Consider the following 24603-nt stretch of genomic DNA (forward strand, 5'->3'; position numbering starts at 1 on the left):
TTACTCGAAAACTGCAGGTAGGATTGTGCTGCGGAAAATGACAAGAGTCGGCGGGTTTTGCCGCAGTACTCTTGTACTATGGGTAAGTAGCCAGCGTATATACTACGTACACGCATCAGAATTCATGCCACGTTTTGCGTCTTATTTATTTATTTTTTTGTGCGTGAAGAACTAAAGGGACACCAGTTAACTGTTCCGTTCACTGCTGTTTAGAGGCATTGAGAAACAGCTCCGTAATCTACGGCGTCCGTGGGCGACGCCTGGCGGCGGCTGTTTGCTTTGAAATGGCGCACTCACGCGCATGCGCGGCAAAGCTATGTTTCGGGCTGCGCGAGCCTACGACAACGCAGACGAGGAATTGTGAAGGGATATTCTTACGCACGAAGGCATAGATGACGATTTCGTGGAGCTGCTGAGGGAGATATACAGGGTGTTTCACTTAACTTTGCCAAACTTAAAGATATGCAAATGCTCCGTAGCCGGACAGAACCAAGATAATGTTGTTTGCCGTCGCTCGTAGATACTCAGATGATTTTTTTGCATCCCGCCTAATTACGTATTTAGTATTATTTACTCAACTTCTCAACTACTAGAATTAGACGAAAAGTGTCAATGAGAAAATTGTAGAGTTCCATAAGAAATTCTCGATACACCTTTCTGTTGCTCCATACGTGCTACGTAAAAGTCTTTTTTCCGAGCGTGAAAGATGCCCGCGAATACACGCAAAGTGCCTCGAGCGGCCAGTCACGTGGCAATATTGCGTCTAATCGCAGGCTTCTTTCACGTTCGGAAAGCACTATTATGTAGCACGTATTGAGCAACAGAAAGCTGTATCGGGAATCTCTCATGTGACTGTACAATTTTCTTATTAACACTTTTCGTCTAATTCTAGTAATTGAGAAGTTGAGTAAACAAATAATACTAAATACGTAATTAGGCGGAATGTAAAAAAATTACACCATCTTCCCGTAGGGGAACCCTGAGTAGTATGCGAAGCAGCCATGGGGTCGACTAAGGCAGTTTTATCAGCTGTATAAACTTGGTCATGCAGCAGCACCAGCAACGCGCAGAACTGTTGTCGACGCCGTCGGCGTTTTGCCCGCGTTCGCACCGAACGCGCGCTGCGTTGGTGACTGTTGCCGGTGCCTCTGGGGTGCCTACCGACCCGCCTCTAACCTAAGCTGCTTCGCATTACCGCGCACGGAGTCGCAGGTGTTGCCATTCATTGCGCAATCCGGGGAGGAGAGGAGCGTCGGAGAGGAGAGGAGAAATGCCGAGAGTAGAGGAGATGAGACAAGGAGAGGAGCGGGAGGAGGATGCGCATGCGCAGTGCGGGTGTGGACGCCGCACGGCGGATTCAGGGAGGGACATAGCCCCGAGCATAAGATGCTTCGCATCTAAAATAACCTGAGTATCTACGAGCGACGGCAAACAAAATTACCTTAGTTCTGTCCGGCTACGTAGGATTTGCAAATTTTTTAATTTGCAAAAACTTTAACTGCTATTACTGTATGCTTAGAAGAAGTGTTCAAGCTATTAAAGTGGGAAGGCTTAGGAGTGAGGTTCAACGGCGAATATTTCAGCAACCTTCGGTTTGCAGATGACATTGTTCTGTTCAGTAACAATGGGGACGAATTACAAGAAATTATTGAGAACCTTAACCAAGAAAGTATAAGAGTGGTGTTGATTAATATGCAGAAGACAAGGATAATGTTCAATAGCCTGGCAAGGGAACAAGAATTCAGAATCCCCAGTCAGCCTCTAGATTCTGTAAAGCAGTACGTTTATCTAGGTCAATTACTCACAGGGGACCCTGATCATGAGAAGGAAATTTACAGAAGAATAAAATTGCGTTGTATTGCATACGGCAGGCATTGCCAAATCCTGACTGCGAGCTTACCACTGTCGTTGAAAAGAAAAGTGTACAATCATTGCATTCTACCCGTGCCTTCGGGATGGAGTAGAAGCTTGGAGGTTAACAAAGAAGCTCGAGAACAAGTTAAGGACCGCACAAAGAGTGATGGAACAAAAAATGTTAGGCCTAACGTTAAGAGACAGGAAGAGAGCGGTGTTGATCAGAGAACAAACGCGGACAGCCGATATTCTAGTTGACGTTAAGAGGAAGAAATGGAGCTGGGCAGGCCATGTAATGCGTAGGGTAGATAACCGATGGACTATTATAGTTACAGAATGGGTGGTTACAGAAAGGGAAGCAAGGATAGTAGCAAACTCGGTGGGGTGATGAAATCAGGAAATTTGCAGGTAGAAATTGGAATCAGCTAGCGCAAGACAGGGGTAACTGGAGATCGCAGGGAAAGGCCTTCATCCTGCAGTGGGCACAGATATAGTATGATGATGATGAAAGGGCAACCATAGATCAGTTTGGATCGAGAATGCATTCTTTGAAAACTTTCCTTTCGTTCAATTTGCCGTGGGAGCGTGATTACGAGAAAAGAAAATGAAGGCAACTTTGAGTTCATGCTGACTGATTGTATTTTGTGATACAACTGGGACACTGTGAGATACTTTGTGATATTATTTATCTTTGCTAAGCGACGAGAAGTAGCCGGAGCCAGCTGACGCAGCCAACCTCTCGAATTACATCACCTAAAAAGAAAGAAAGAAAGAAAGAAAGAAAGAAAGAAAGGAAGAAACAAACAAACAAAACAAGGGACATAACTTCAATGCATTGAATTCCGCGCCGAATTTCCAGCACCGGCCTTATATGGAACGGGTAGAGCAATTAAGTCATCGTCTTCGGGGAACAACTCGAGTTTGGGCACTCACGTTGAGCCTGTAGATGACGAGGTAGAAGCCCGAGAAGAGTAGCACCGTGGACAGGTAGGTCTGCGCCATGAGGAATCCGCTGACCGCCCGGAACTTGATCAGCTGATGCGTCAGAGTCCCTGCAAGGAAGGCACCGGCATCAAAACTACATATTTGGCCACGAAAGTGTTTGGAGTTGAGCTCATCGGTGCGGTTCTGGGACGAAAACACAGCGTGAATAACGGGTCCTGTTTATTTCTGCCATGAATATGTCGCAAAGAGATACTTAGCGGGCGTATCCGCCAGTGTCAGTGAAGCCGTGAGCTGTGATATGATTTTGGCGATGTATTGATCCCTAGCGTACGTTGTAATCGCGACAACCTTATGAGTATTTTATTATTATTTCTTGCATTTCTCTTCCTCGTCGTGGTGGTGTGTACGCTTCCTTCTATACAGCCTAATACGTGACATAGTATTGCACTCACGAGGCGTTATACACATATCATCGGCTACAGTGACACTGGTTCCAAGTGCGATCACTGCCCAGTGCCAGAAACACTTGAGCACACATTTTGCTCATGCCCAGCGTACGCGCGCGAACGGCAGAGCCTCATTTCTGCTATTCAACGAGTGACTAAAAGACCAATGTCTGACGAGATTGTCTTAGGTCCTTGGCCTGACGCCAACAGCGCAGCTGTGGTCATCGAAGCGACTATAGCCTTCCTTCAAGCCACTGGACTCCATGCACGGCTCTAGTATGACCTCAACGTCACGATGGACATGTATATACGCACCTCCTAATCTTATCATCATCATTCATCGCTCTTTTTATACCCTCTCCCCTTCCCCCCAGTGTAGAGTAGCAGGCCAGAGCAAACTAACGCTCAAGCCGACCTCTCTGCCTTTCTTCAAATAAACCTCTCTCTCTCTCTAGTTTAAGAGGACTTGTTGCTGGACAAGTTGGTGCCGTTTATCATACATACTTTTTAACAGCGCGCTATAATCAGATACCACACAGAGACCACGAGGTGATTAGGTGTTCCGTGGTTCCTGTGGGATGTCCGAATTTCGCGCAGTTAAAAATAATGTAATGCTTCACCTAAACAAGGTAGTGGGTTTGTGCCACAGTCGACATACGACAAAGACACGTGCCCACAATGGGGAAGTGTTTCTCCCAGTGAAATGCATTGGCCCACCGTTTCCTTCAATAATATATACAGATGCGGCTAGTTGCTCACAATTCGGGCTTTCAGCTCCAACGATATATGACGGACACGAAGGCACGGCGTGTGGCGTCACCGACAATTAAGCGCCTACTGCCAACTACGCACTTAACCACACAGCGTGGCAGTATTATAATCAAAGCAAACAAGAGGCATGTTGATCACCTCATTGCGTGTTAATATTGGCGTACCTTTTTTTTTGAACATGTGTTTCTATGGGATCATTAAATTCAGCCGCATCACATGCACCTTACTTTGGATCATCGCATTTGGCGTGGTAATATTTTTTCCCCTTATCATGGTATATTCACTGAGCCGAGTCGTCACAAACTCTAGTATTCCTTTGCAATACGGCACATTATGAGGACAGCGGAGGAGGTTACAATAATGAGGAAAGGGTACTGCGATTTTAAACAATAACCACCCTACGTGCTTGACTATGGGTATCGCCAGCTAACCCACCTCCTTTCCTATAGCTCAAGTGCAAGTGTATATTCGTGTCTTGTAGTAGCCTCTTACACACATAGAACACTTCAACCCGAATGAACGAGCGTGAACTCGCATATTTCTCTCGTGAACGCCGTTCTCACATTAGAGGAGGAAGCTCGCGCACAGTCTGCAGGAAAAGCCCAAAGAAACGCTGGAGGCAAGAGGTCAAGCTATACGAGAGTTTTATGCTTCCTGTGCCGTCAAACAGTTACAAGGAAGTTTCAAATGTTAATTTTCGCTCATAATCTCTACGTTCCAATCCGTTGGGATAAACTAAAGTGCTAAATTCTATACATTCCAGCGCCTACTGACACTCCAACCATACCAGACAACGCAAAACCATCGAGTATTGGTAAATGTTCCTTGGTTATTGACGAAACTATAGTATCGCGGATGTTAGAAGCCTTCCGCCGAATACTGAGAAAGGTCACAGTTGCGTAATACCTTTGGTCCCTCAGCGAAGAGTGATATCAAACCACAGCGGGCAGAGAACACGAACGCATAAATATTGATAGTTTTAATTTTAAACTGCAGCACGAAGTCTCGTTCGATTGCAGAAACAATTGATGCCCGTACAGTTAAAGAAAAATTCTGCGACTTCTATATAGTTGCCGTCAACGACTCGCTGCACTAGCGCCTAAATTTAGTAACCGCGACAACGTATTTCCCCGAGCCTGCTCGCACAACAGGCTTCTCGGAACAGGCGCTCGACGTGAAGTTCACTGATTCTCTTTCGCCTGGGCGGCCGCTTCGTTCCTCTTGGTCACCTCTTCCTTCAGATTTTGCAACCGCGTGAGCAGCGTTTCGTACTGGAAGGTCCCGCGCCAGTCACCGAACGGGTCGTTCATCTGGCTGCCCGTCAGGTGCATCTGCGACTTGACCGCCTCTTCGTACTTGGCGTAGAACTTGGGGAATCCCTGAAAGAGCTGCTCCCTGAAAGGCTCGGGCAGCGACGACGTACCCCGGAGACAGGCGTCCAGCTGGTCGCACACGGCGACCCTGATCGTCTCGTGCTGTATGATGGCGTCGTAGCGGGAGAGCTTGCGCGACTGGTTCTGAACCTCGTAGCCCGGTTCGTCGTGGTACGGACTCTCGGTCATCAGCGACTGCACGTTGAGCAGGACACCCGCGACTCCGTAGTTGGGGCTCCAGGACGGTCCGGGACCGGTGCCCAGGATGCTCAGGCACATCTTGCCGTTCTCGTGCAGGTTCGGGCTGAACTTGACCCGGCCGGCGTCCGTGGTCATGAGGCGCGCCCGGGGAGGGCTGTTGGGGTAGTTCGGGGGACACTTGATGAGGACGTAGAAGAAGCCGCCTTCGAACGGCGTGCCCTGGGGACCCACGATGAGCGCGTTGATCTTGGTGACGTCCTTGGCCTCCGCCGCGACGAAGGCCGAGGGCAGGGGTCGCGCTTCGAGCTCGGCGAGCTCGTGCTTGACCCGCGCCAGGCACTCGTCGGACGGTAGCTCGTGGTCGTGGGCTGTGGGGTCCCAGTCGTTGGAAGCCGTCGTCGCTGCCACCGCCGCCGTGGTCGATGCGCCTTGGCCGAACGAAGATCCGCTGGAGCCGTGGTCGTTGTTGCCGTTGCTGGACATTATTTAAAGAATTTTCTATTGCGTCTCGACCAGCGCGATAGTCACCCCCCCGTCCTACCCCACCCAGTTTACGTCATCTTTTCCTTAGCTTCGCTTTCTTCTACCAGCTTGGCGCGTGGCATGCACCGATCGGGAAATGCCGGTGACTAGCGAAACATCTTTCCCGTGCTTAGCTTTGAAAACATGTTGAAAAACAAAAGCGGACGTAAGTGATGTTGGGAAAGGAAGAAAACCTTCACCTGGAAGTAGAAGAAGCATTATAATAATAAAAAATAAACTGAACCGAGTGAGCACGGCGGTTACCTTCTCTTTCAAAGATATATAGTAGAAAGATCGCGAAAATGTAAAAATAAAGAAAAAGTAAAAAAAAGCCCACTGTCAGAGTAATAAAATATTTGTTAATAAATCACCAGGGTCTATTTTCGCAGACCGAACGTGCGTAACAATCGAACATGGGATTACTCCGCTGAACCACAAAATTGAGAAAGAAGGTGCCGACGTTCTTTTTCCATTCCGTGGCGCGCATTTCGCGCGCAGTCCACATTCTTGGCAAATCTCCTACAGTGCGCATGCGTCACAATTCCTGAGGTCAGCATCATCATTATCTTAGCGAGGCATTTCCTATCTAGACAAGGCTGACTGCCTTATTATATACCTTTATTTCATTTATTATTATCAGTGTATTTCTCATCTTCGATTATTAATTTATTTTCTTTTCTTTTATTACTTATGTTTTGTTAACCGATTTATTTCACTTTTCAGTCTTATTACGACCCGGTTCGTGGCCTATCCCTCACAGTGGGTTTGTACCATTAATTGAGTCTTCATTATCATCATTTCCTTTCACGCTGAGAGGACATGCATCTGCCCCAAGCCTGTGTATAACGTCTTTAAGTTTTACTTGCGCTCAAAGGGGATATGGCTATCACTTTAGCTAAAGATTGTTAAATGCTACATTGCCGACAGACTGAAACGAAGCTTTATCTCGGGTCTAAACTCTGACGCCACCTGATCAAATATATGTAAAACGCAGAAATGTCTTTTTCTGAGATAACCTAAGGGCCAATTTTAATGAAATTTGTTGCATTTGAAACAAAAAGTTAAATTCTAGTGACTGCTGGGAAGCGGAATTTCGATTGAGGACCTAAACGTTTTTTTTTACAAAAATTGCCGAAAATTGGTATGTTTAAATAAATTGGAAGCAGCGAAGTTTACAAATCCTCAACCTTGCACCAAGAACAGATATCACAGTTCATTAAACAGCATTCGCTAGAACACCCAAAGCGGAGAAATTTGATATATTAATTTATATCTTCATGTTTTATACAATGTGTACAAGGGTAGCACAAAAGTTCGCAATAGTGGTGTTTTTAAGAGCCACGTGGTGTATTTAAGGGTTGAAATCAATTTTGTCCGATTTAGATGTAATATCAGATGCAATTTACAGACTCGTGATATCATTTTCATTGCTGCGTTGCAGAGTTACCTCATTCAATTTGGTGCAGTGGTTGCTGAGAAAAACAATTTCTCATTTCCCATGTATTTACATAGAAGAAGTCCCCGAGCTAAAGCTTTATCCCACGTGGAGAGACCTTTCGTTTCGCTAGCTATATCACAGCATTTCCTTACTTTATCATCCCTCCTTGGATACCTGCAATAGATGCGACGAAGTTTCGCCGAAAGGATAACCTTAACACGCATCACTGTAAACAATCATTCAGACTTGGATTAACAGCAGTAGTGCCACTTTAAATTCGGAATATTTCGCGACTTTGTTACGAGTGCGTTCCGGGAGTCCCCTTTAAACATACCGCCCCGCCGCTATAGACGTCGAGAGCAAGCCAAATCCACGCGAAGCCGTACGGTACGCGCTGGCCCACCGAGGTTAATCAGGGACCACCGGGCGCATCCCGGCTAATGAGATGCTATCGTTAACCCTCTCCTGGTTCCCCGAGAGTCCAAACCCACTGCTGCTCGACCCCGGTCGATCACCTCACACGCGCCGACGGTCAAGTGCGTAGACGCAGTGTCGCTTTTCCTCCAGGCCTTAGCGCCTCTTCCTCTTCACAACCACAATCTCTCACTCTCTCTCCAGGCCCATCTGCGGCGTCCATGCTGCTACTGCATACAGCGGCCCTGACGAGCGCGGCAAAAGAGTTCCGCGGGAGACCAGAAGTAGGGTTAATTAATGAACAACCGTTGGGCGCGGTCACGTCGTGCACGCCCAAAAGTTGGCGTGATTAGGGTTCGCGCTTCGACGCCTTCGTATACGGAACACGCTCGATTCCGCAAGCCCGAGTTCTACACCTGACTGCGCGCGCCGAAGTGTGCCTGCCCGGCTCATGCTGTGGAACGCCGTAAAGTTGCATGGAATCTCGGTAGGTGCAAAGTCACGCCTAATATATAGTGGAGTTCTCACGGCACTTTCCATCCGATGAACAGCAGCAACCATGAACTGACCGAAAGCACACTGAGGTCCGTTCGAGCCAGCTTCGACGGCAACGCTCATGCGACGCTGACTCTCCGAGAGTGGGTATAGCATACCCGATTCAATCAAGCAGGCTAAGTGACTATTTGTCACCATCCTGTTTCAAAGGGTATGCTAATAAATCATCATCATCGTCATCATCATGGGTGTTGGCGCACTGCAGGCTGCTGCTGCTGCTGCTCGTTCACTGAAACGCCACAATACGCGGCATAATGTAAAGGTAGGGTATTCCTTCACTCTCAAGCTCTAATTTGAATGCGCATAACTACGAAAAAGGCTGTTTTGAGCAGAGAGAGGGAGAGATCAAGCTTTAATGATTAGAAAAGCCGAGAGGTCAGCCCGAGGTTAATTTTTGTAGACAGCTACTCCGCGCTGGGAAACGAAAAGACGGTAAGAAAGATGAGCATTGTGAATGAGACGGTTACAACAGAAGGAAGAGGCGAACAACATAACACGAAGGTTTACTTAGAGGGAAAGAAGTAAACACTTCAGGAAATCGAATAACTAAGTAAAGATTTACAGTAGCTCCAGGGATAAGAGTCCTGACAACGGTTGGTTGTATTTGCGGGCAAGAGTCTCAGCCCACGTGCGTCGAGCTTTGATGTAATTAAAACACTCACATGATATGTCGCTCATAGATTCAGTATTATGCTCGTAACGACATGTAAACGACGCTCCCTGCCTGTACGCCTGCGCAGAAGGCGGGTACTGTTGCGCTGAATTTTCGGTGGTAGCCTAAATTATAGGTTATAGGATGCAAGCGCAGTAGAGGCCTGATTTGAGTAATCTGTTGAGTAAGCAACTTTGTACAGACGTCTGGATTCATGGTTGTATTAAAAGAAGATGCAATAAACAAGGAGGAAATGCATAGATAGATACCTTATCGTAATGGCTTTACTGACTTTTCCACAGGAAAGAGGAGTGTAAGTAGACTGCAGCTTGGAAGAGTCAGGAAAAGTACTTGTTCCATTGTTAGTCATCATCATAATCATCATCATAAAATTTATTCATCATCACAAAAACTTTATTTCATAAAAACTTTATTCACTGCGTGAATAGAGGGTCCTTTCAGTCGCGGCGCTGGCCGATATGTCTTCCGAGGAATCAGGATCACAACAAACAAGAGCGCGCTTGTCGAGATGTTAATTCGATGCAGAAAACGCTAAAACGTGTTGTACTTGGCTTATACGGTTTTCGCCATTGCCTGGCCCACCCGGACGGGCTTTTATTCTGGTTTGCGCGATGCGATAGCCGTGTGAAATAAAGGAGCGTCGCCGCGTTAAAACATTTTGCTCGTACGTTAATTTCAACACTCACGACAGCTAGAGTACCCTGCTGAGGATATATTGTGTGATCTCGTCTCGCTTTTTACCTACATAATTTGCATTTCATTCGAGCGAAGTCACTCAATCAACGAATGCAGCTTCCTTTAGTCTTATACCTTAGGTATATATAGTTTGCTGTGGGACGTTTCAGATAACTAACAACTCAGGTGCTTGCAGTGTCCTTATGCAAAAAGAGCGACATAGACAAAGACGTTCTTTAGCAGTGCCAACTGGAACAATAACTACAAACTATCTAGGAGTGCGCTTCAAGTCTATAGCTGCTGAAACCGTTGCTATCAGCTTGCATACCGGAAAGTAGCCCTTATATAACATATGGCCAAGCTGATCAAAAGTAGACGAAAGATAAACACTTTATCAGTTTAGTCTGAGTATTCTTTAAGAAAATCTGATTCAGTTACTTTCGCTGTAATAGCTTGGTAATTAGAGGACAAAATGAAGGCCAATGACCTACCTCTTCAATTTCACGCCGATACCCCAGGGCCGGCAGATAAGTGTGGCGTCATGGATTTCAGAGAATACATTACTTTTTCGTATTTGGAAAGCTATGGATCAGTAAACGTTCTCGAAACTTGCTAAGTTCACTCTCTGACTCTTTTATAGCGCAATGCAGTCGACGTTTACCGATAAACAGCATAACTAAGCCCGAGCAGACGTCGTCAAAGTTACAGCTAGCTGGCGCGAGGAAACAAAGGACGGGCAGCAGTCTTCTCGTTTATGCGTCTTGTCTTCTCTTGCATACCAAGCCTACCCTTCCCAGTAATACCCTAGTCACACTGAGCACTCTCGATCACGATCGAACCCGATAGCGATTTAATCTCTCGGTCTCGATTGGTTTACTTCAGCAGCTTGCGCAAAGGAGCCAATCACCATCGAGAGATTTGATCCGATGGAAGTTGCCCGTGTGACACCGGTAAAGAGCAACGTTCGCTTAGCGTGTTGCACTGGTGTCCGAAAAGTAACTGGGCAGCGATAAAGTAAAATTAAATAAGATAATTGTGAATGACATGGCAGTTTCACGGGCTATATGGTAGTGAGAGAACTGATAACGTCGGTGTGTGTGTGTGGAGGGGGATCAAAGGACGGGTATACGAGAACAATCGTCACACACTGCCTAAGCTACAGACAACCATTGCCCCGCACTTGCGCGGATAACTCCAGAAACTCGTCCCCGAGTGTTGAACAACCTGCAGTGTCATGTGCAGACATGTCTTCAAACAGGAGGTGGACATTTTCAGCATCTTCTGTTGTGATCACTGAACTGCCGGAAGTAAAACCGGAATAAAAGACCACCATTTCCACTGCACAATGGAACTTTCCGGACACCCAGCAGTAGGTCAATCTACTAATGCAGCTCAAATGATTTTTTAAAGCGAGGCTTTATATGTCTAGGCGAAATCGCCTGTGTATAGAAAACTACCATCATCAGCATTGGCTCGAGCATCGTCGTCTTCTTCCGCAGCTGGCTCGTGCTCGTGCTCGACACGCGCTCGTGCCACTGCTCCCGCATTCATCGTCGTCGTCTTCTTCCCCAGCTGGCTGCGTTGCCGCTCATCATTCCAGCGTAGAATTTCACTTCTCTTCTGTCGCCGTAACGGGGAGGCCCGGTTTACGGAAGTATGAGCCATTGCTTGAGGGGGTATGAGCTATTCATTGTCTTACGTAACGGACAGATTCGATTTTAAAGCTATCTAATTTCGAAGAATCGCAAGCGGCAATGGCGGGCGAATGCTGCTAACCACGCCGCCGAGCAAACTCGAGAGACATCGAACGCAAGCGACAAGGGCGGACTGCGGGCATACCGTCAGTGACGTCGTTCTCTCCGTCGCAGCCGAACGTGTGTGTAACCTCATAACTGAGAAATACTTTAATGAACCCTCGGGATTAACCCAGTGATAAACACCGGGGCCGCCCGTTTCAGCTTCACTGGTTAATTATCTTCACGGAGTAGAAGGGCCGACGAATTTGTTTTTCATCAGCGTCTCTTTAAAGCTCTCTCAGTACGCGGCAGGGAGGCTCGATAGATTTACCCCGAAGCACCTCCTGCACGACTCCGCCGCGCGCCAATGACAAGATCTTTCTCACTCTTTCGTACTTTTTCTCCCGTTACGAGGCCGTCACGCATATCCCGTTTGACATTCCAAATCTGGCCGCCTCGAGCAGAGACCCCGGCACGCCCGCATTCAATCCTCCCGTATACGAGCTGCAGAGGAGCTTCCCCAACTGTTACTGCGTTCTCGAACGTTAGCGCGAAACTGGTAGACCTCGGCCCCAAGCACCGGGGGGACAGCGCGCGCGCGGTTGACAGCAGTCACTTCGTCTCTGTCAGACCCGATCACGACCCGATGTCGCGCACACAGACCGGGCGAAGGCACGCCTACCGTCTCTGTATAGTTGGGCGCGCGTGTATATAGGAAGACCAGTCCGGTCAACTGGCATTTGCCTGGCGCGAGAGCTGTGCGTGCTATACTGAGCGCTTGCCTCCGTGTGACATACGAGTTTCATGCTTGTGCGTTTGTACGATCGTAGGTGAGTGTGTTAGTGTCTGTGTGCGTGTGTGTGTTCACGCGTGTTTGTGTGTCCTGGCGCGCCTGTAGTGTCTAGCGCCTGCATTCACGTCCGCGTGTGCATTTGTCTGAGTTCTCACGCGCGTGTGCGTGTGTGTGTGTGTTTGTGTTTGTGTTGGTTACCACGTGACTCGAATGGTAACCCGCTGTCTGAAAATAGCTGTTCAGTCACCGGGCATCGTCGTAAATCTTTTCTGCGCACTGAATGCGCGACTGGCGGAGACAGCGAAAGCGTGAACGACCAGTCGAGTCGCGGCAAGTTTTTTCAGACGCGATGGAGACAATGACTGGTGAGGCACTGTGAGTAGATAAAACATCACGTACAAAAAAAAAAAAAAAGAAAGGTGAATGACAGGCAGATTCAGGTAGATGCTGCTTCTGTTCGCTGCTTCAGTCGCGACTCTTCGCATCGGGTATTGGGCGCATCGGCGAGAGTCTTTCGAGAAAATGGTGGCCAGGCCCGCAGTATACGGTCGACTGCGTAACTGACGAAAAAAGATTTGGGAAAGCTTCTGGATTACGCGTCGATAGAAGGTTGCTTATAACTGGTGGGTGGAGTTGAAAAATGCAGGGATCCATACATTTGCAGGCTGAGCGCAACGCTCAAAAAGGCAGGAAACTGCAAGGAAAAAAAAAAGGGGGGGGGGGAGCAGAAAAAAATAAAGTGAGACACAAGGGGCAGCGGGGGGGGGGGGGGGGGTAGATGTACCGTAAGCGATTTGGCTGGTAATTAGTGGCTGCTTTATGGAGCTGCTTAAGAGACCGAAGAACAAGAACGAACTTAGCACTTCCTTTTTCTTCCCGCCGTACGTTCGTTCTTTCAGGCACGGCACGCATAAAGCGGACAAGCGCACACAATTACTCTGCCAGGAAGCGTAATTTTATGAGCCAAGAAACCGCTGCTAGCCAAGACACGAGAGTGGGAAGAAACATATGGCACCTATAGCAGTGCTGTTTAGTACTGCATACGTTTAATGGCGTTGCTCGTCTCGGCCTCACGTACCGCAAAGCTCTGCGCAAACTTTAATTACCACTCCTCTTGTCCCTCAAGTTTCAAGGGCGCAAAATAAATCTTTTCGACTTTTGTTTATCCCTAAACCAACTTATAACCACACAAAGAAAAAACACCATTTCACACAAAATTAAAACAACTTGATCACCTCTGTTTGTGATCATGCAGAACATAATCATGCTAATAAAAGAACAGTTAAATGGTACTTGAGCTAAGAATGAGTTGGTATAGCAATTATTTATTGGTTCATTGAGCTATATGCAGAACGAAAAAACTTCGATCCGGCTTGTCAGAAAGTTTTGCTTCAAATTTCCCGCGGTTAAGTTAGCATTAGGCAGTATTCAAACTCAGTGCATGAAAAATAATACGATTGGTTGGGTAGTGTTAAAGGAAGACAAAACAGGAATAGTGAATCAGTGAAACTGGTAAACTTTTAAATTCCAAAGCTCTATTTTATCTCACATTTAGGAAAAAAAAGTATCGAATCGGTCATGTAAAAAAATTTCGCGTGAAAACCAGTTTTTTTTTTCAGCGAAGCTGTTAAAGGCTATGTTCCCGAGGATCGTGTCCGCGTGTATAGAAAAAACTATCATCATCAACATTGGCTTTCGCTCTATGTCTGTTGTGTCTCGTCTGTTGTGCCTTAATTAGCACATGTGTCTAAATGGATGATGGATGGCCCATTGTTATACCCCTTGCCACCGCCGATGCCTCTTTCACAAGTGTCGCGATACTAGGCTGCGGCACGTCCCACCAATCGTCCCACCGTTTTGTCTCGTGACGTAGAGATCGCGCTAGCGCTGTTATCAGCAGTTGCCCTTTGGACTCGTTATGGCACGGACCCTCGTTTAACGACATCTTCCAGGATCCTGACGTCAGGATCCTGACGATGCCGTGCAGTGTGCCCCGGCTATGAACGCAGTGGCTCATACGACAGTCGATGACGATGTGGCGGACTTGGCGCAGCAAATGCACTACTTGGCCATCGCGCCGGGTGAAAACGAGACGCCGGTGTCATTGCTCTTTGACGAACATGCCGAAGACGCTCAATATAGTCAATAATGATACTATATAAATTCACTATAGCAATATTCACTATTGCCGACAAACCATATCCACAGCTTCGCTGGCTTCCGTCTTCACAGTAGTGGAAGGGCTATGAATTTTTTTTCTGCCCAAACCTCTCAGCCAGTGTGACGCAGCGGATTTCAAAGTACGCAAGCTCCCGCGAACACAAATTCGCAGAGACCACAAACATTCTGTTGGTCTTATCAGAAGTTCATGTTATCAAACGTGGAAAATACACGCAAATACACTCATGCAAATACACGCAAAGTGCCTCGAGCGGCCAGTCGCGCGGCAATTTTGCGTGTATTCGCGGGCTTCTTTCACACTCGGAAAAACATTTTTGCGTAGCACGTATCGAGCAACAGAAAGCTGTATCGGGAGTTTTTCGTGTCGCCCTACAATTTACTCATTGACAATTTTAATCTAATTATAATATTTGAGAAGTTGAACAAATAAATAGGACTAATTATGGAATTAGGCGGAATGCAAAAAAATAATCTGAGTATCTCCAATCAACTACAAGCAACATTACCTTGGTTATGCCCAGCTACGTGGCATTTGCATATTTTTAAATCTGAGTGCACGATAGTTGGGATACCCTGTATGTAGTGGGAAATGTTGCGATGTCGCTTGACTTAGCGGTTTCTCGTGTTTCTGCGGAAGTCATCACGCACGTCGCGTACCTCAGGACTTTAATGAAAGTTTTACATCCATCCATCCATCCATCCATCACGCACGTGTATGTGTGCTTATATAAGAAAGTAGCTCATTCTTGCCGCAACTAACAGCAGCGAATGCAGATAAATTATCGTTGGATAAATCGCGACTTGCTCTAATTAACCACGGAAAACTGATACCCGTTTCGTAAGCGTAAAAAAAAATAAGAAGAAAGACGGCTCAGGGAACTGAGAAGCCCTTAACAACGAAATTTAATGTGAGCCGTTTAAAACAAACCAGTCTATTTGTTAAACCCCGTTGGCGTAAAATTCACCTTTGATACCGTCTACCCGCTTTATATTACTTAAAAGAAAAAAAAAAGAAAGAAAGAAGTGGCCACGCGCTAGGAACCGTAACGCCTTTGTGCGATGATATCGCCGCTCCAACGATGCGCAAATCGTCGACGGCTCATTCCAGAAAGTTTCGACCGGTTGAGCTAACAAGCCTCCGTGGCAAATGTATTGCGCCATAACTTTGCTGTATAGCCTTGGTAGAAAAAAAAAATACGGCCCCTCTGCGCGCAGTTGGCCGGAAAATGGCGCTTTCGGACGGTAAATAGCAGCGGACGCGAAAGCAGTCGGCCGTTCTCATTTCGACGGGTGATTGCGCCTCGCTTTTCGGCACTCGCTTCCGACCGGCCACCCGCCCGCAGCACCAAGCTCTCGCTGGCGTGGTTGTTGTGATTTCATCGTTTTCGCGATAACTATAGGCTCCGTACACAACTTCGCGCAGCAGGGTTACTTGCCAGTGTGTCGGTCTCCTCCCACTTCGGAGCGCTTGTTTTTTCAGAAACGAGTAGTCGCCTTTGTTGCCGATGAGGCTTAACATCGCTCAGCCCTAATACCAACAGCGAAATCCTCTTTCACGGTTGGAAGCGGTTGTTCTTTTTTTTTTCTCTCAAGCTTATCCCTCATTTTCGTTGCTTTCGTGTACGTAAAAGACAACAAATATGCCCCAATTGCACGAACAATGGAAAAAAATAGTGTGATTTTTCGCAAAAGTGTCTTTTTGTCGTTAAAGTGTCAGGCGCGCAGACATCGCCGCACGTGGAATTGTGCTAGAGAGAGACGCGTCCTCACTGTTCGCTGACCGTGCCTAATTGTATTTGACCGTACGAAATATATTCGACGGTACGAAATATATTTGAGCCACAGCTACAATTTGACAAGATCCAACTACACCATTGACCTAGGATGTTGGAGAGCACTGCGCAATCCCGCGTGCCCATCCGCGCAACCTGGTACCAGCGCTCCTCCTGTCACGTGTCTCTTTACGTCCCACCGCTCCGCCTGCTCCCCCCTCCGCTCCGCCACTCTCAACCTCGCCAGTTTCATCCGCACTGCTCGAGAGAAACTCCGGAGAGGGAACGAGAAATCTCGTCCACGCCCTGCCAACCTTGATTGCGCCAGCAGACTTTGAAAAGTCCTTGCTGTTCAAGTTCACTCACCACCATATTCACCCTTATCATCGACACCCCTCTCCCTCTCTCTTTCTACTCCGTCTCCCTTCCCCACTGCTGAGTATAGCAGGTCAGATCTTTGATTCAGGCTGACCTCTCAGCTTTCCTACCTTAATAAATGTCTCTCTCTCTCAAAGAGAGCGACGCATTGCTATGATGTTGTTGCTATGCATAATGGTGACAAGTGGGTCAGAAATATCGTTAAGGTGTATACTATCCAACTAGGGGTCACTTGTTCGTAAGCGGTGACTGCTTTAGGAAATGTAAAATTTCCGGAAATGTTGAAGTCGCCAAAACAAATTCATGAAAAAAACTTTTTTTTTCCGCAAATTTCGGAAAAGCTAAAAAAATATCCTAACCTTTCTTAGAATACGGAAATAGATATACTAGTAGATGATGGTGCATGCAATGACGTATTTTTAAATGTTTTGGCAAGGTTGTGGACACTATAACAAATAATCCTTTTTTTTTCGCTCGGAGATTCTTGGTAGCTTTTGGATTTCTCGTCTACGGACCATTTTATCTGAGAGGCGAGGTTGGTGTGTTCTCTGCACACTTCTGGAAATTTAGTTTTTCAGGTTGTGGATGAATTCTCTGTTTGCCACGTTGTAAATTGTTCTTTACGATTGCGGGTCAAACATGCGGATCGACACTTTTACACGGACAGAACGTTGGGAAACGAGCAGTCATAGGAATACGGATTCGCTTTTGCAACCCGCTTGAAAACAGTTAACGGCGGTAAAGTATTATTTAAAAATTGTTTTTATTCATTCTGTTAAAAAATGTCGCAGTTTCACCGGAGAGGCGAAGCATCAATTGCGATAGCAAATTTGTAGAGAGCTATACGGAGTAAGGATAATAGTTTTGTCAGCCGTATCAACTTGGACATGCAGCAGCACTAGCAAAGAGCAGAAATGTTGTTGACGCCGTCGGCGTTTTGGCCGCGTTCGCACCGAATGCGCACGGCGTTGGTGACTGTTGCCGGTGACTCTGGGGGCGGCTCGGAGGTTTTCGACGAGATCAGAACGAGACACTCGTCGAGCAGCGTCCGAAGTGTTTACCGCCTTTTCGCCTCGCAACGTTTTTATATAAAAAAGTTGCAGTGGCTTAGCTCGGCTATGCCAGGATATACGTTGCGTTAGCAAAGGTTCAGCTGATTATTCTTAGCTTTCCTGGTTGTCTAGATTGTCAAGGATTAGCTTGATTGTCATGCTTACTGCTGCTCCAATGACACACACGCGGTATACGTATTATGTGGCACATGTATATTTATTTTTGCTCAACGTCACGTTGCTTCTCTATTGCCACAAAGACGACTCGGTGATCAGTGAAGTAACACGCTGCCGTCTCTATGGCCCCAACACAGTATTTGGAGTTGTCTGTCTGTCTCTGATAGACAACATCAATGGTGCTTCCCCATTGGGTCGTCTGTGCAGTTGGAAGACTGGCTAAGTCGAGGTTAAACTTGTCCTTCAAAGGAACACAAAGAGAGTCTGGAGCACGATTGAAGTGACCAGCCACCACACAGTTCACTTGCCGCCCGACTAGGTATACACGTAGCTACTACGTCTATAGTGTCTTTAACGGCATTGTTCGGTGGCACATACACGGCTTCGATTATCACACCACTTTCGTCAAGCTGAACGGCACAGGCTTTACCCTTAGGCACCGCTACGTTTGGCAGTTCACTGGCAGCAATCCCATTCCTGACATAGATGCAGACTCCCGAGCTTCTAGTAGCATCAACACGACTGGCATAATCATTTGCGCTCTCCTTCTCCATGGCTATACCACGCTGGCAAACGCCAGTCAGAAGCGCAGCGGCTCCAGCGCAGTGTCAGACGGCGACTACACAGCGAGCGCGCGCCGGCGCCAGTGCGTCTACCACGGCTACGACGTCACTCCTCTGGAATGCGCAGACCGGCGGTGGTGAGCCGCGCGCCGCGGCGGCGGAGTGCGCGAGAGGTGCCGGCTTCGGTGCGCAAGCCGTGTGACATCACTGATCCTTGCGCATGCGCAGCACGGCTCTTGATGTGCCGCGCGAAACGGGCTTGGCTAGGCCAGTGTAGCTAACGCTACAACATGCATTTGGTGCCGCAGCTAAACGTCGCCTCCCCTCCCGTCCCGTCCCGTCCCGTCCCGTCCCGTCCCGTCCCGTCCCGTCCCGTCCCGTCCCGTCCCGTCCCGTCCCGTCCCGTCCCGTCCCGTCCCTACGGCCTTTCGCGCGATGGAAGAAGTCGCGTTTGCTCTCTCTATTGACCCTTTTCGCGGCGATCCCGTGGGCGCTGCCATGTTTGATCACATGGTGACGCGTCCATTGCTTGCCTCAACTGCCTCCGTTGCCTCCTTGTTTACAATGGAAGTGTATGACGCCGGCGCGGCTTAGAAAACCTCTGTTGTCGGAGATATCGTAGCCGGTGACTAGGTGGACGGCACGAAGCTTTGATTACAGCTTCAGAGAACACGCAAAAGCGCTTTCGGACCTGATTAAGCTATGTCCAAACGGCGCAAGCAGCGTATATGGTGCTTGTTCTAAAAGCGGGGCTAAACATGTATTCCAAGCTATCCAAGCTTTCCGGTTGTGGATTCAGTCAGGATTAGTGTGCTTTGCTCTGTGTTCTTTATTCGGTAAATATTTTGAAGCAGTAGCTTGTCAGTTTCTGACTCAGTGGAGTTGCTCGGTGCGGCCACTATCTGATTATTTTCTACCTAATCGCTCGCGGGTGAGCTCAGTTCCGATAGATTTGTTCTTGCTGCGCACAAGGCTTGAAACGTAGCTGGTTTGTACATTGTAATACCTTGTAGCAAGTATATATTACAGCTAGTAACTCGCTTACTCTTGTGGACCGTCCCGAAACATTCAGCTTCGACCACTCGTACGCCATAGGTGCAGTCCGTCATTTATTGTGCCTATACAGTGCGCATATATTCAAGTGTGCGCTCATTCACTTATTCTTAATACGTCGGCGATAGAGTGGGCGTAAGTTTTCCTGCCATTTGGGACAGATGTGTATAGATAACGTGCGTGCAACTTAATATGATAGGAAGCGGCGCTACTCCCTTTGTCATTGTTTAACGAGTGGTACTCACTCTTGCCGACGTTCTGGGGATGAAGCCCTTTCTTTGAAGGTTAGCGATACAAGGCTGGCGGATGAGCAAATTTCTGTATCCTCGAGGAACGCCGTACATCACGAAGTGCCGGTAACACGTTCGGACAGTTTCAGCAGCGGTCCGCGAACTTCGCCTCACAGATTCATTCTATTCCTTAACATGCCAGTCACTATTTTAGCAGCCAACTATACTGCACACGTCTTCAATCCACATGATTCAATCTAGCACGATTGGAGCACAGTGTGTTAGCGAAAACTCAGTTGCATTTCCGACAGCGGATCGCACAGAAGCAAGGTTGAAGCGGTAATGGTTTCGTATTCGTGCGCGGTCGCTGAGGAGGTATGGCGCGCCGCCGTGAGCGCCATCTCGTTTCTATAAAATAAACTGCTCCGCGAAAAGGGTCAATATATATGGTGATTGTAAAGGAGGAAAGAGACGATTGTGGAAACCTCAGTGCCATCACATAAGTGTGACGTCTGAATTTCAAATCTTTTTCTTGTATTTGGGTCGTCCTAGCGCCAGATAATTCAATTTTATCAAGTCAATTTTACTGCCAATCATGGTCATACTATTTTTAGTGTCGTTGCGTGAATTACCAAATAAGTGTTCTACAATTAAGTTCGCGTGTTCTAAAGCGTTAGCTTCTTTTAGCTCTCTGCTCAATTGCTCGCCGTTGGCGCTGTCCGCAGCGAGAGAGGTGAGTGAGAGAGAGAGAGAGGCGCCAGGTGATACTCCCATTGGTGGACGCCACGCGCGCTTCCGCCAATGAGAGAGGAATGTTGGCTGACGTGACGCAAAGCACAGTTCCGTGTAACACCGCCAGCTGTGTTGCTCTCCGTGCATCACTATTTTATGATAACTCCAAGGAAAGCTCTTTTCGAATCGAGATCAGGATCCCTTAGAGCGCATAGTTATAAAGCGATGTATACAAAGAATAAATAAGCATGTGCTTGCTGCGGTAAAGCTAGGGGAGTGATGGAACATGTTTTATTAGAATGTGAAGATATATACTCGGCTGTGGGGTTAGGCACCGCTTGCCTTCTTGAAGCCCTTGGGTTCAGGGAGAGCGAGGGGAAAGTAAACATGTCCACAACAGAGATTAGTAAAAGAAGCTCGGATGTTTGGTGGCAGAAAAGTAGGCAGACCACAAGCAACGGAGGCCTACAAGCACAAAGCCCCCAATAATGGCTCAGAAAATTTGACGCTGGGAATTTCTTTGTCTGTAAAAAAAAAAAAAAAAAAGAATATAGGTAAGACATTCGGCAAAATAAGAAAAACAAGCTTGGTTGCGCCAGCCACCATCCCCCGTTTCAAAGGGGACTCTGGTAGCACCCATCTATACTATGATGCCTGGATGCTTAACAGGCATCGAGGCACCCTACGCATCAGGGGCGGCGAAACTCACCAATCGCAACCGCAGTATCGTGCAAGTAGCGTAGTAGTTGTAACGAGAACGCTATAAAACATATTTGACACTGAAATCTCCTGGAGGAAGCAGAATCGTAAGATCCCCAAGCGATTCGGCGAGCTCGAAATCGGGAGAGAGAACGCCTAGCCTGCACCCCAAACAAAGCTTTAAGAAATATGGGGTTTTACGTGCCATAACTACCAACTGATTATGAGGCACGCTGTAGTCTGGGACTGCGGATTAATTTGGACCACCTGGGGTTCTTTAATGTGCACCTAAAGCTGAGTGCACGGGTGTTTTCTGCATTTCGCCCCCATCGAAATGCGGCCGCCGTGGCCGGGATTTGATCCTGCCGCGGTCCCAACACCATAACCATGCACTCAGCAACCACGCGGGTGTCTGAAAAGGTTAAACATTCGAGTAATGTACTCGCAACCGTCCATTTTGTATTTTGTTTTTCGCTTGTGAACTCGCTTCTAGTTTATCTTATTGTGATGTATCTTTTTGGCGCATACTTTCTCGTTTACTTGCATTTCTAGTCTATTTCCATATGGTTTGTCTAACTTATCAGGCTCTCCATATTTTGTATTTATGAAATATTCCTGCGTAGGAGATCCCCCTTGAAGTTATCACTTTGCGACCTTATCCTCTATATTACTACTAATATGTTCTATCGACCAAACAAGCTTACAGACCACGGGATCTGATAAAAAGCCGAATGTCTCCGCAGCCTCAAAACGCAGACTGGTATTCCCATTTCCAGCTTCCACTGGTATATGCGAACAACATTGTGATGTACGCTTTTACTGGCTAATTTTAAAGGCTGCTCGGATAATTAGCGTTTTCTGCGATCCCGTGGTTCGTAAACTTTTTTGGTCGATAATACCTTGATATTTCTCTACAAACTGAATTTGGAATTGCGGGAGTCAGGTGTGGTAGCACATGCGTACAGTTTTTCTACAATATTTGTTGTACAATAATTTTTCAACAAGTCCCAGCTAACTTTAGCCTAGATGTTCAACGAAAAAGAAAGATTAAGGAAACACTGTGCAAAAAACAATTATAAGACCTATGGTGTTCGGTCGTCAGAGGTGTTAAAATTGTGTCTTTCACCGTGTCTGTTTCGATCTTTTTTATTTTGTTTTCTTAAGAAGCTTGGCTAAAGTTAGCTGGGGCACCCTATATACTCGTGTTGCTTCTTGCGTGTTTCAGTGAGCGTTCAGTTGTTGTTGCCTCAAAGCAAGGCACGTACTCGGCCGTGCATTGCCCGTCTTCCTTCTCAACTGTGTCGCCTATTTTATTCTTCTTTAAAAAAAAGAAAAGGAACACGAAATAATTGTACAGCCTATATCCATCAGTCCATATATGTACACCCGGCCTTGAAAGAACCGCTATCAGTGCAGTGACATACTTTTTTACAAGTACGGACATGCGCTCAATATATTAGGGGCTATCTTATGCAGTGATTCACTTTCGTTGTTGATGTTTCGTTTTCTATTGTCGATTTCTCTCTTGTGTGTGTGAGTGTTCGTGCGTGCTAGAATGTATGTACTTAACGCTATTGCCATTCAAAAAGTACTTTAAAGCATGTTCATGTTTTATTAAAAGTTTTTTTTTTGCAACATAAGAGAAATATAGTGTAGGCGGCGGCGCAGTGCTTCCAACCTCTTCAGTTAAATTTAACCATACATAGCTATCCATCAGTCACATAAATGTGTTTTTCCGAGCGTGAAAGAAGCCCGCGAATACATGCAAAGTGCCTCGAGCGGCCAGTCGCGCAGCAATTCTGCGTGTATTCGCGGGCTTCTTTTACGCTCGGAAAAACATCTTTATGTAGCACGTATTGAGCAGCAGAAAGCTGTATCGGGCGTTTTTCATGTTGCTCTACAATCCTCTCATTGACACTTTGATAATTAGGACAGTACTTCTCGAGTTAGATAATTACAATTACGTAATTACATCTCAGTAACGAAAAAAATACTGGCGGTTACTCCGCTGTGCTGGAAACAATACGCACTAGGTTTGCTTCGCGTAACGCCGTTCCTATTTTTTTAATCGTGCTGCGTGATAGCTGGGGCACACTGTATATTGTTTGATAGCAGTCTTGACTCGAAGACAGTGCTTGCCTGGCACGAATGTAGTAAAAGGCAGTGTGCAGAAAAAGACAGCCAACGCATGCCAACGTCACGTGATGTGACGTCACGCAACGCCACATGCAGAAAAATAATGCGAACGCAACACCAGAAAAGAAATCTCCACTGTATGTATACTTTGTACCGTATACTTTGTACCGTATACTTTGTACCGTATACTTTGTACCGTATACTTTGTACCGTATCTCTTTTCTGGCAGTCAGGAGGCTCTTCAGTCGTGGAATATCGATTTATGCGGGAGTGGGTCGACACGGGTGAACCGGAAGACGTTGCTCGGTTTCCATATACGCTAAGTATACCCCACGCTCGTATACCTAAGAAGAGTTTATCGCTTCCGACAGCCAAATACTATAGAAGTCTCCATTAACGGCCGAACTTGCCGCTGATGGAGAATTTTTTTTTATTTATTCGCTTCTTCTGACTGAGTATACGAGCAGAAAAAACGTTACCTCATTCGCTGGCCAAGGTATTTCTACAGACATCGCTTCACCCCCCCGCCTTTGTTTTTGGCTGGAAAGTTGCTCCACAGGGTAAGCAGATTTAGTAGAACAATGTCTCCGCGTTATAAGTTACGCTCTAGAAAGAGGAGCAACCGCCGGTCGATAAGGCAGCGACGGATGAACCGCGAGCGTACGTGTACGCCTGGGCCAAAGCGCGTCTCATTTTCTCGGGGACGCATCTTTGGCGCCTCGCAGAATGCCTTGGAAGCGTCATCGAGCCCCACAGCCCCTCTCCAAAACAAATAAACAACTGTGAAAAAGGTAATGTTTGTTTTTTAAAAAGATCGAGAAGCTCAGGGGGAATTAGCCGGTGACCCTGCCATACAAGTCAACATCCTATATGCAGTGGGAGGCAGCGCGTGCTTTCATTATGCAGGACCCGACAAGCGAGCGGCTCTGCGGTGCATAAGAAAAAAAAAAAGTGGTGGGGAGTGGGGGAGGTGAGTGTTGCGACAGAACGCCTTTGCTGCCCCCGTGCTTTGGCTGATCTTATGCAATTAAAGAAAAAGCGATAAAAATATTCCCAGCCAAAGATTAAGATTAGTTTGGTGCTGCATATGCACTTTGCTGAAAAGTCCCGAAGATGCCGCATAGCGTCGAAACCTTACGAGTAATCGCCGTGGAAGGACCCTCGAAATTAAACTGCCGGTAGCGGCGAAACTCTGCTGGTTTCTGCAGTCCCCGATTAAAAGAGAGAGAGAGAG

At 47.0% G+C, this 24603-nt stretch overlaps 1 protein-coding gene across 2 annotated transcripts in view; it reads right to left on the reverse strand.

Moving 5' to 3' along the window:
* Positions 1–24603, reverse strand: part of LOC119445932 (uncharacterized) — a 276735-nt gene that overhangs the window by 70730 nt on the left and 181402 nt on the right. For both annotated transcript variants that reach the window (XM_037710238.2, XM_037710237.2), the window contains exon 6: positions 2788–2906. In XM_037710238.2, coding sequence (XP_037566166.1) covers positions 2788–2906 — 119 coding nt within the window. The remainder of the gene's footprint in view (positions 1–2787; positions 2907–24603) is intronic.

Source organism: Dermacentor silvarum, chromosome 3 (assembly GCF_013339745.2).
Source record: "Dermacentor silvarum isolate Dsil-2018 chromosome 3, BIME_Dsil_1.4, whole genome shotgun sequence".
NCBI classification, from domain to species: domain Eukaryota; kingdom Metazoa; phylum Arthropoda; class Arachnida; order Ixodida; family Ixodidae; genus Dermacentor; species Dermacentor silvarum.